The sequence below is a fragment of the Phalacrocorax carbo genome, chromosome 2 (assembly GCF_963921805.1).
Source record: "Phalacrocorax carbo chromosome 2, bPhaCar2.1, whole genome shotgun sequence".
NCBI classification, from domain to species: Eukaryota; Metazoa; Chordata; class Aves; order Suliformes; family Phalacrocoracidae; genus Phalacrocorax; species Phalacrocorax carbo.
Genome location: NC_087514.1, coordinates 93,033,741 through 93,046,197, shown reverse-complemented (window position 1 = coordinate 93,046,197; position 12,457 = coordinate 93,033,741). Strand labels below are relative to the sequence as shown.

The 12,457-nt window shown below is 36.6% G+C and overlaps 1 protein-coding gene across 2 annotated transcripts in view; it reads right to left on the bottom strand.

The window, feature by feature from the left end:
- EXOC2 (exocyst complex component 2) overlaps positions 1-12,457 on the bottom strand; it is a 134,853-nt gene that overhangs the window by 85,780 nt on the left and 36,616 nt on the right. For both annotated transcript variants that reach the window (XM_064443497.1, XM_064443498.1), the window contains exon 7: positions 1,376-1,456. In XM_064443497.1, coding sequence (XP_064299567.1) covers positions 1,376-1,456 — 81 coding nt within the window. The remainder of the gene's footprint in view (positions 1-1,375; positions 1,457-12,457) is intronic.

The window sequence follows — 12,457 nt, the reverse complement described above, 5'->3', positions numbered from 1 at the left end:
TCTGAAGTGCCTGGCACAAGTTCCTCTACAGATCCAGCTTGAAAGAGACAATCTGCACTGCCTGCATACAGATTTCAGCCACCATGTTTCAAATGAAACAGCAATTACATGTTACAGGTAGGTTTGTCTCATATTAGTGGATGTAGGAAAATGTCAGACCTAAATTTTTGCTTTTTTATTTAAAATCTGTCACACAAAGTGCTCTTCAGGGAACCTGTAGTTGGTGCATGACATAGTATAAATACAGAGCATCCAGGATTGCACCGGCAAATTTCAGCAAATGCTTTTTTTCTCCTACATCCTATATGTATCAAATATTCTGCACACATAGTCACACACTGTAGTCTTTATATTGTGTGCGCAGTTTTCTGTGGGGGTTTTTGGTTGGGTTTTTTTGGTTTGGCTTTTTTTTTTTTTTTGCATTCCAGGCAACAAGATGGGGGAATAACAATGTTAAAACTATACCTTTATTGGGAGTATTAATTAATGCCTACTAAAAGGAGCTAGAGCTGTTCACAAAACCCCCTGCTTTCTCTGTGCTCCCCACACAAACACACATACAGTCACTGCTTTCTTCACACAAGAGAAGAAAAACAGTGAACTTCCATGTCACTTTCTTGATTTCATAAAACACACTCAGACTTTCCAACCCTGAGTCAGCTATCTGCATGTCATTCCTGCTTATTGATACAGCACTAAGGGAAACATCCCTTCCTCTGTGAAAAAAATCACAATGAAACAAAGTAAAATTATCTTGGCAGAAGTCCCAGAATTAAAAAAGTAACTTTTTTGATCTGATGAAACACATACCAAACTGCAGTAAATTCAAGCCATCTCCCAATGCAATCCTACAGCTAATAAAGAGAAACAGAAAAGAAAGTACTGACGGCTTTTCCAAGTTTCTAAAAATAATGCTAATTCCAAATAGACTAAATGGCAGTACATTAAATGAAAAAGATTCTGTTACTAGACCTTGAATTACAAAGGGGTTTGTATTTGGGTTTTTTCCTCTTTTGCTCAAAATTCTTACAATCCTGGTATTTAGCTTTGCTCATCCTTCTGCAGATCTCCTATCCATATAGATCCTGTGTGTTTTGTACGCTTAAAATTGCGACGCCACCAGAATTCATTTAAAGTGCTTTAACTCCTTTATTTTGACATTTATTCCCCTTATCACAAACACCACTGAAAGTCATGGCAAAAGCTGCCATTTATTTCAAAAGGTGTATTATCACACCCCAAAATCACTACAAACAGGAAAAGGCAAGAGAGACTGTACTGTTTTCTACTCTCTACCATATTCCAAGGAATATATTAAAGCTTGTTAGAAAGTCCAAAGTCCATAAATAGTTGCTGCTGGAAGGACAAAACTTACTGTTCAGTACATTCTCCAGTTTCTGCGTCATGGATCCTTCTACTTTTTCCGTTCCATCCGCTTCCAGTTTTTGATGGATCGCTGGAATAAAGTGTCTAGTTAAAATGCAGAACATTTTAATAGGTGGGAATACATTACAAAGTGACACTTTTAAACATTTTTAAAATTTAAAATAAAGCATTATTTTTCTTGTTAGACATAAAAAATACAAGCATGCTTCATGGCAGCAAAGTCTAGTGGAGGACAGGGCTTAGAGCCAGACATTGCAGAATTTTAACCATTACTTTGACACAGACTTCCTGCATCTTCTTGAACAAGATGCTAATGGCCAAGGAAAAAAAAAAACACGGAGAGAAAAATCCTGTAGTACAAGTGTTAATTCAATGTACTATTTTGAAAAATAGGTGTCATTTAAGTACAAAATACTTTTGCTTTGTAAGGCAAAGTTTTTACACTGATCTCACCAAAAAAGGCATTACCAATAATTAAAGGATAGAAAGAGTCATAGGGAATTTGGCTGAGGCCAAAAATCAAGTGCTAGAACACTGCCCACCAGTTGTTTTCATCTATAAAATGTACGCTCAAAACACACAACTTAGAGTATCTTGCAGCAACACACTGCATTAACCATTACCCAGAAGCACTGCAATCCTTTTGCTCAAAACCACCTGAAAACAGAAGGAAGTTTGCTTTATTTTTTTGGAAGATGCTTTTTTTTTTTTCCCTGTCCTAAAATGCCAAAATCCCTAATTCTTGTTTCCACATGGTATTACTAGTAGATGTGGAAGTGCATAGTATCAGCATTAATTTATTGGTTTATTACAACTTCTTTTTCAGGAAGGGAGAGATTTACCAGCATAGCTTGACTACACTGTACCACTCTGCAAATACAAACAGTGAATGGAGTGTAGATACTCTTTCTTTTATTTCCCCTCTCTTACACATCCTTCCTTCTCTCATCTCCTCTGTTCAGGATTCAGGAGAACTGGCATAGATCAGGGTTTAGTTTTGTTTGTGGGGTTTGGGTTTGGTTTTTGGTGTGGTTTTTTTGTTTGTTTGTTTTTGTTTTTTAGGGTATTATTCCTGTATATATATGCATACAGCGTATATAAAAATGATTTTAAAATACTATTTTCCTTACGTAAAATCTGCTCTATCAAGTTTCTGTTGCTTTAGATAAAATTAAGACTTCTAAACAAACCTCCTACTGCTTCCTGCTGGTTCTCAGTAGAATGAAGTGAAGCTAAACTACCCTTGAAAACGGTGATGCTCAGTGCTGTGAACAAAGCGAGTAACGACATATTCTAGTTCAAAACACAAATAGTTTTGAAACCAGTTTCCCCAATTGTCTCAGCTTATATTACTTTGGTTTGCATGGCAGAGCAACCAGAGTCCCTCAGCTGGATTCTTTTAAGATGAAACAAAACTACAAGATGCACTCTGTGAGTATACCTAATATGCTCTAAGACATAATGGAATTCAATACACTGGGTGGTACTCGAGCTAGTCTAAAATGCCACCCTAAACTACAAATAATGTGCACATAGAAATGTCATCACCAACTGGTTTCCTCCGCAATGCCATCCCTACTTGCACACGTTATGTAGACACACATTAAGAACAACCAAACACGGACAGAAACTACCTTTAGTAAGGCAGCCCTGTGGCTGAGGGTGGCTATTCTGAATCGGGATGGCCCTTGATAGTCTCCGGCCTCCTTCAAAGGAGGAATTTGCATTTGGGGTGGGTGGGAGGGAGGGCAGGGGTGGGGGAAGGGAAAGAGAATTCCATTATTCTCAAACAGCTAAATTTGACCCTTCACTCTTGATCCTACACAAAGAATTTCAGAAAGCTTTGCTTCCTTGAAAATGCAGGAGCACCTATAATAAAGTCATTTGGGGGGAGGGAAGGGGGTCACGGAATCTAGTTTAGGACACCGTATCGCTTAAGACAATCAACACTTAAACGAAATGACCGAAAACTGACAGATTCGTGCATATTTTAAGGCCCAGAAGTCTATCTTAAAAGACGGTGTATTGTTAACTATAGTACATATTTTATGTATGACGTGGGCACCACTTACCTACAAGGAAACCTCTACAACTTAATAACAAAAACACTGAAAGTTCTAATGATATTATTCCATTTATATACATCAGTTCCGGTCATGAGCAGCCAATTACTGTACTGCAATTAATGTTACATACTGAAAGGCAATTTCACCAGAAGAGCAACCGCAACATAAGCAGGTATTTTAAAAACAAATGTTGCAAGTACTGTTGGAACCACATCAAAGTAATGATTTGAATTTAAATATTTTGAAATCATTCTATGAAGCATATTTTTGAGAGATACTTTCTAAACAGACGTGGATTAAAAAATCCTAAGCTATATATTGCCTCAAAGATTTTTAAAAATTTAGTATTTTGGAACCACTAATTACATAGCATTAATTGCTCACCTATTAAGTATAATGTTACTCTTGAAGGGGACACACCTAAAAATTTCCAAAACCGAATTGTAACATCTAAAACTCTATCAAAGCCCCTTTTGTTGCCAATATATGTAAAACATGATGAAGACTTAATTTCATGTACAGAACAAGAAGTTTTGAAAGAGCATGATTTACCATGTTAGCACTTTCAAAAATGTCAAGTCACGAACTGTAGTTTTTTATTCTGAAGGCAGCTTATTTAGAAATAATAACATGATCATTAACAGTTCCTGGAAGTTTTAAAACATGTCTTCTCCAAAGCAGTTCTCTTTCTCAGCTCCTTTCAGTAAGAATACACAATGGCAATGCTATTCCCTCCTTTTCGTTTTAGAAGATGGAAGATAACATTTTTCACACTGGTAGCATTTAAAGTTAGCATCTTAGCATAAAGTATGAGATTCTTAGTTTGCAAACCCAGGAAGAGTGATACCATTAAGCCAATTTGTAGGCATGTTCAGAGAAAAAAAAAAAGATGCCAATGGGGAAAAAATAAAAATAAACCAAGATGTTAAGTTCTAGAAGGGTGGAAAGCACTGTGGAGTACAGATAAATGTATATTAAACATATGTAACAGAAAGTGGAAAAATAGGAGCCATTTTTGGACCACTGTCTGAAATAATGTATTTTAGGACATACTTAAAAAAATAGACCTACATAAGTTACTCTGTATACACACAAGAGGATTTGCTTTATTTCCTTCTAGATGTTTAACACATTACTTTGTTTGTATACTGAAGCTCTTTTTATATATTATATTCAGATTTAGCAATAAGTGCATTCATATGGGTTAAAAAAAGTTTCCATAGTGAAAAAATGTTATGAAAAACGCTTTACCAGAAAGTCTAAGTTTACTTTGTTTGCATCAACTGATTTTTGAATAGCTAAGTACATGTTCCTTCCATGGAGACCAGACAAAAAGTCTCCAAGTTAGAAGTTTATACAAGCAAAATTATATGAAGTCAAGAAAAATATCTGTAAGCCTAATCTGATTGGAAGGAATCTAGAGATACTCAATTTATTCTTTTAGAGTATAAACCCATATAACGGTGGGATGGTGCTGCCTGGGACAATCCCTGTTCTCTTGCACCCACATGCTTCCTGTTGCTGGATCTCACAGTCACACAGCTGCAGGGCAGCCATAGTGAGATGACTTCGTGGTAAACTAACTCAGTGAGCAAGAGACTTTTCTTTATTGATCAGTGAGCTTGTCTAAACCTTGCCTCAGCTGCACCGCTGCAATACAAGGGAAGAGGAAGGAGCACACGGCCAATGGCAGGTAGAAAGCCAGCCTCCGCCTCTTACAGTAGCCAGCAGTTAAGATTAACTTTAGATGCAACTTCATACCCTCAACTCATCACTGGCTGCAGCAAGAAGAGCAAGGAGAAAATTTCAGGTCTTGAAGGCCTGAAATAAAGGATGGACAAGATTTTTTTTTCTTGAATTGCCAGTCACCCTGGACTCACCTGATACAAACTTTACAAGTCAGAACAACAGTTGGAAACCTAGGAGAGCTTGTTTACCATTATTCAGCAGCTTTACTGTAAGGAGCATGCAATAAATAAAGGAGAAGCTAGGTCTAGGTGCTTCAACTAAGGCCAGAAAATTAACTGTATTTGGTATCATCTTTGCCAATAAGTGTTTACATTTCCCAGCTAAGTCAGAATATTTAAAGGCTTGCAAACTTCAGAGCTGCAGTGAGATACTAACTAGTAATAGTGACAAGACTCAGTTTAGAGCTCGCAATCTCTAAACCATGACTAAATACTTCAGAATTGGTTAGTTTGGGTTAAAACACATGCAAAAAGTTCCATCTGGAAAATAAGCCACAGTGCAGGCCTTATAAAGTAAACTGCAATTAATTCATTGCTGCTTGTGTTGAAAACAATTTTACTTAATCTAAGGAAGAATATGGTTTTCTACTTGGCAACCGTAAATCTAATAAATTAAACCCCATTTGCCAGGATCACATGGTTTTTGACTTGCGAATTCCATTCTTAATTTACTCATTAGAAATTTTTAAAAACATATTTGCAGATAGGCAGCAAGAGTGGTATTCTGAAAAATTGCTCAGCCTATCTCAGCTCAAAGCAACACAGATGCAAGTTTTCTACCATTTTCTGATTAAAAGATGGCTAGAAATGCATTTTGTATATCTGAAAATCTTACCCATTTCCACAGAAATATGGCTAAAGAAAAAAAAAAGTACCTGAAATGAATCAAACCCTTTTAGTCAGATGCAAAAAACAAGACAGGGGGAAAAAAACCCAACACAAAAAGGAGAGACTGACTCAGTAAAGTATTTCCGAAGATCTGATGTGGTAACTATAAAGAACTTGGCACCAAAGCACCGTAACGGAGGGATGAAGAGCACATGCTAACATGCTGCCAGGATTCATGCCAACACATGAATAAAAATGCCTTTGGTTCCCTTTATCAAAAGATTAACAGTTTTCTGTAATTTGAACAAAACATAAGAAGGTTATTGATGAGGATAGCGCTCATATGTAGGGTAAAAACTTCCGATTGGTTTCAACATGAGTGCATAACTATACATAATGAGCAAAGCAATACATAAAGGGCGCACATCATGAACAGAGCTGGTAATAATCTAACACTATGAAAACTTTAAAAACCTGAAAGTTTGTTCCTATGGCTAATAGTCAATACCACTAAGTTTGGGGTTTTTTAATCTGGTTTGGGTTTTTTTCCCCACAAGACTTCTAGATATTTTTGTAAACTTGGTTTTATTTTGGTAAATGTTGCTAATCCAAGCAAAAATTACAAAACATTGAAGTAAATGTAGTATTGTCTTTAATTGCCATTTTGTGTTTTGTTTCTCCAGCATTTACTTTTTCAAGCTTGCTTACCCAACACAGTGGCAAAAATCAAACAAAACAGACAGACTTAAAATGATACAAAAAAACCCCAACAAAATAAGCACAGTGCTAGGAAGGCAGGTTATATGGCACTAAGAGGCCGAAAACTGTAGTTTAATGACACAGACGTGATTACTTTCATCTTACACAAATTTATATTTAAGCAAGTGTGACATTTCTAGGCAAGTATCTCAGAAATCTTGCTTGAGACACTTAAAAATACACCCTCTAGACAATGTTATACCAGAACCTGCACAAATAAGCCTTTTATCAATCATGATCACGTAACCTTTTATTTTTTAGATTTGCATTAAGATAATAATTGGTCTTCTACAGAAATTAATCTTAGACATTGCATGAAGAGGAAGCATCCACCTGAGACTAAACTACCTACCACCACTTATCTACTTTAATGGCACCCCTCTGTCAGGTCATCTCTCTCTCTGCATACATTGCTTATTGCAACATCCCCCTTGTTAGTATCTAGCACTGCAAGTTCAGAACACAAGTTTTCAACAGTCAAACTTAAATCAGCCAGCCTGTTTTTTTCATTGTGCATACATGAGAAGGCCCATAAATGTAAGGACAAAATATGTAGCAATGATAGTGCGATTGCTTCTTATTCAGCTTTTATGTACAAATATAGCACAAGGACACCTCAAGTCTTCAGACATGAGCATCCACTTGGAAAGCTAGGCAGTGAGCTTAGAGCACATCAGCTATTGCTTCATGACTACTTGGAGGCATGATCTTAATTCTCAAATGGAAATAGTCTACCTTGCATCTACTGTGGGGCACATACATGCATGTAAACTGTTACTCTGAAGTGACTGATACGCTGTTGGATACATTCCCAGTACATGCAGCACCTTAGTTTATCCTTCCCAGCTTGTTTCCATAGCCCTGTTCTTTCTTAACCTCTGTGAATTACCATATTGAAAATTACTAGCTATAATAGCATGCTGTTCTTACCCTGCAAAGAAAATATTATATCACTTGAAGCGGGGCGAGGAAGATAACATTAATAGATAGAGACAGACCACACAGAGCACTCAACACAGAGCTATTCTAACCATATCAAGTCAGTTACATACCATTTGTAGCAACCGTATGGATTTGACTAAATCAAATTCAAACATACCTGTTTAATAAAAATTCATACTATTTAGGAAAACACGTATGAGACCAAAGTAAAGCAAAACTGTGAATTGGATAATGTTACAAAACAGGAATAGGACAAGAGCAAAACCTGGTATGATTGTCTGCTGCCATACTACCTAACAAAAACAGTCAGAGTAGCATTTCACTGGACAAACAGACAAAAAGACAAAAAAGAGTGAACTAAGGTAAGAGCTAGCAATGTAAAACCACTTCAAAGTTAGTCAGTCATTAGTCTAGTTTGCAAGCAGAATCACTAATGAAAAATTGGCTATATGTACTCTTTAAATTCAAACATCACATAACTCAAGAGCCGGAAGCAAAGGGACACTTATATGACAGACAAGCATCAGTTTTTTAGGTTTCTCAAATTCGCAGTTTGACTCAGAATTGAATATAGATCCAGTGGTATCTTTTGCTTTAGTCTCAGAGAAAATTAATTTAACAGACATAATGGCAACAGAATACACTTATTCATACTGAATCAGATCCTGGATCACTGACATGCTTATCCTAGAACGGGTCTTAGAATATTTTTACAATTCATCCCCTATTGGAAGGAAAAAAAAAACAAAAAACAGGCATTGACCAGATATAGGATCACTGCAGCCAGGTAAACATTATCCTAGTATATGTATTAAGGTATTAGACAAAAGGCCAACTACAGTCTAAGTTCCCCATCGTACCGGCATTCCCATAGGCCACATACGTGAACAGGAGTGAAAAGAGAAAAAAGGAGTAGTGCTGTAATAGCCAGCAGTGCTTCCTCTGTATAGATTTCTCCCTGAAAATCTTGTAAATATGTTTGTGGTTGTAACTGCACAAGAAGAACTGTTGCCATGACAAACTAGAGAATCAAATCTAAACCTCAAATTTGTTCAGCATATCTGTGTTTCAAAGACAACACAGTATCTTCTTTACTTCCCAATATGGATGTCGTACTCGCATAGTTTTGCATAATTGTGCAACTGAAGTGGTCATTTCCCTGGTTTTTTTCCTTTCACTTAAATAAAAAGCACCTCTGCAGCCTAAGGCTCTTTGTAAAGAGCACTTCTCAAAAAGTGTATTCAAAGTAAATTAATTTTCTAGCTTTCCAAAGACTTCTATGTGGGACATGACTTGCTCACGAGAATAAAACAGGACTTGCCTACAAGCATATAAACAGCAGCACTTTTAGGAATGTTACTTTCTAGGTTGCAATTAGAATTAGGGGAAATAAATTAGCCGAACTCCCTGACGTTGACAAGTGGGTCAAGTTGAGGTGAGCCCAGTTCCCCTTAACTCAGTTTACAGCTCTCTTCGGCTGATGAAACAAACTTCCTGTTGAACATCTCCTGTGCAGCAAAGTTACTGTCAAACTGTCAGCCAAGCTAACGGGCGGAGAGACATGAGGATCTGATAAGGCAATTCTATTTTCCAAGAAATTAAACCAAACAAGCAAGGGTTCTGGCCTATTTGACCTCTTATTTTCTCAGTAAATAGTTTCTAAATCACAAGATACAATAAACATCTCAGGATAGCTTTTTACGGTTTTCATTGCTTACTTGTGAAAGTATTAATACTCATTTAAATGTGTAATATGGTCTGACAGCACACTTACAATCAGACGGATCTTCCTGATCCTAACTAATGAAAAAAGCTGCATCGTAATCAGTAATTCAGGGTTCCCCAGATCAAGTAAATGTATTTGAAACAAAACTTTTAAAAGTGTGAATTCAAAAAAGCAGGTATAAACAGATGTGCAAATAGATGAATATGAAGTACCTGGTAAAGCAAGTGTTATACATCTTAAAGTGAGCCCCTGCAAAAAGTACCATCCTGTACCAATTTTGGGAGACCTAAGAGAAATAACTGTGCACAGATAGCTCCGCTCTATGTCAACAGAACAGACCTACAGTTTAGAAAGCACTGGGTTTGGAAGTTGTGTTCTAGGATATCTGGAGGGGAAAATTGTGAGCCTAAACTTTTGCCCATCAACAAAAACATATCTTCAGAAAATACATTAGATTTTAGAGATCTTCCCAGAGGAAGTGAATTAAAAAACACCAAACCCAAACCGACCGAACCAAAACCAAGGAAACAAAAAACCCCAAACCCACACCAAAATTAAGCCGCTCAGGAAATTTAAATCATATTGGAAGATGGTATTCAATAATGATTTTCCCTTGAGTCACTTTTCATCTGTGACAGTTGTACGGACAGCATCAAATAATGAAAGTTTGCAGACCTAAGACTATGCCCCTAAGAGTTCGTGCTGAAACAATCTTTCAGGTTTCTAAAATAAACTATACTTCATGTAGCTTTGTTTAAATGCATACAAATTCTAGTTGCACCTTTTTAAAGGAGAAAATAAGAGACACAAATTCACCCTTACATGTGTAAGGACAGAAAAGTGCCATTATATCATCTTGCACAAACACTGTATAGCCAGAGTATAACGGGACTTTTAATTTCATGTTCTTCTGTTAAAGAGCTTGAATTTCATCATTCCATGCCTAAGAATTAATGGAGGTTTTGTTTGTTTAGAGTTTGGGGGTTTTTTGGTTTGGTTTTGTTGTTTGGTGGTTTGGGGTTTTGTTTGTTTGTTTGTGTTTTATTGTGTTTGTTTTTGTTTGGGGTGGGGTTTTTTGGGGTTTTTTTGTTTGTTTGTTTCGGGGTTTTTTTTGTGCTTTTTTTTGCATCTGAGCTGTTTCTCTATAACAATGCTAATAATGTTTACACATAATTTTTGTCATCTTTCCTTCGAGAAAACTGTGGTGATCAAATGTTCTGGAAAAAATCTTTGACATGTGGCAGGAGGGCTGGATGATGTCATCGAAGACACCCTTTTTTCTTGCTGCTACTGGAAGCCTCTCCACATCCAACTTAGCTATTGATTGTACCTATCACAGGTTCAAGTTTTTTAAAAGTTATGCAATTTTTCCAGCTACACTCCTTCAAAAAATATTCTGCATGAGCGGGAAGAAAGGGAAAATAAGCAATTCTGCGTTACAAAGCTGAAACTCATGCAATAAGGGGGGCTTTTTTGACTGAAAAGAATCAAAACCACTCGTGTATGCGTGTTTAATAGGAAATTTCAACAGAGAAACACATACTAAAATGCTACAGATCGCAGCTGTGACCTGCACTGCATCCTCATTAAGATTTTGGTTTCAGAATTTAAAAACTAAATACTGTATTGATAAGTCCCTTGACCTCCAGTGTTATAGCTTTGAATTTATAAGAGATTGAGACTTCCAACTCTCTAATTTTCTTCTGTAACAGCACCAAGGCCATTCTTCCTTTGTACTGTTTTAATTCACTGTTTATAACAGCACAAGCTACAGGTCTGCTTCCTTTTGAGCACTTAAGCGGGATCACTGGGAGGAAGACAAAAACAAGCCATTTTAGTTAGAGACGAAAAGTGGCACTAAGACCCACATGAGTCATCCCAAGCTCTGAGTTCTTAATTTATCTAAAGGACTGTCCTGATAAACTCTAACTTTAGGTAAAAATAACACTCTGATACAGATAAGAGATGCAAACCAATATTGCAGCTACTATGTTCTCAACTTTAAAAAACTATAATATTTAGTGAAATAAATGAGTTTCCTTTCCCTATCATTATTTTATTAGTATTTTTATAACCCTACCAGCTCTCTGACCTCTTCATTTATCAGGAAATCAGACTCCAAAGGCAGGAAGCCTACACTTTAATAGATAGGACAAGAGAAAAATCACTGAGTTGTGTTCAGTCTTTCTAAAACCTCATGACATTTATGATTTGCATTAGCTTTCTATAAATCCTACTAACTCTCTGCTGGTCAAAAAAATAATCTTGCAAGACAACAGGTATGTCCACATGCACTACTATTTACCCGTAGCAGTAACTGTTTGGAAACAGAACACTCTGAATCTTTTAGAGTATTTGCTACTCTACGTGCAAAGCAGATTTGGCTGTGAAAAACAAGTCACATTTCAACATCTGTTCAGGATTATTTAGGATGTTGAACTATTTAAGAAAAATATCTTGAAAATGTTAAAATCCTGATTTAAGACTTACAAAGAAATAGCCTATCATAATTTTTCCTAGAATTTAAGAAAAACTCAATTTATAAAAGTTAAAGAATGCCAAATACTGATTATTCTTAGTGCCTTTCCCTATGACTACCACCACCACATTCTTTAGTATTTCCACTAAATCCTTTAATACTTGTCTTCTGTTACTAAACCTATCTAGATTTAGGCCAAGGTTTTCCAAAAACAGTCAGTAATAGGTCAGTTCTGGGTGGGGTAATAAAGATATTTAGGAGTTAAGATTCTTTGCAAGAAGACTCCTCAGATGTCTCAAGACAACATCTTCCCTACCAAAGCTCATATGTGCACACTTGTGGAAAAAGTTCTCCTCTTAAAAACTACCAAATTAGGCAGGTAGCCAAAAGCTATCAAGCACTTCTGAAGATGCTGTCATATGAAGGGCAGGACACAGGTTAATCTGCCTGGGGCAGGAATACAGGTGGACCACCAGGTGAGACAGCACTACCTTCCCTTTCCCTTGACACACAGAAGTGGCTA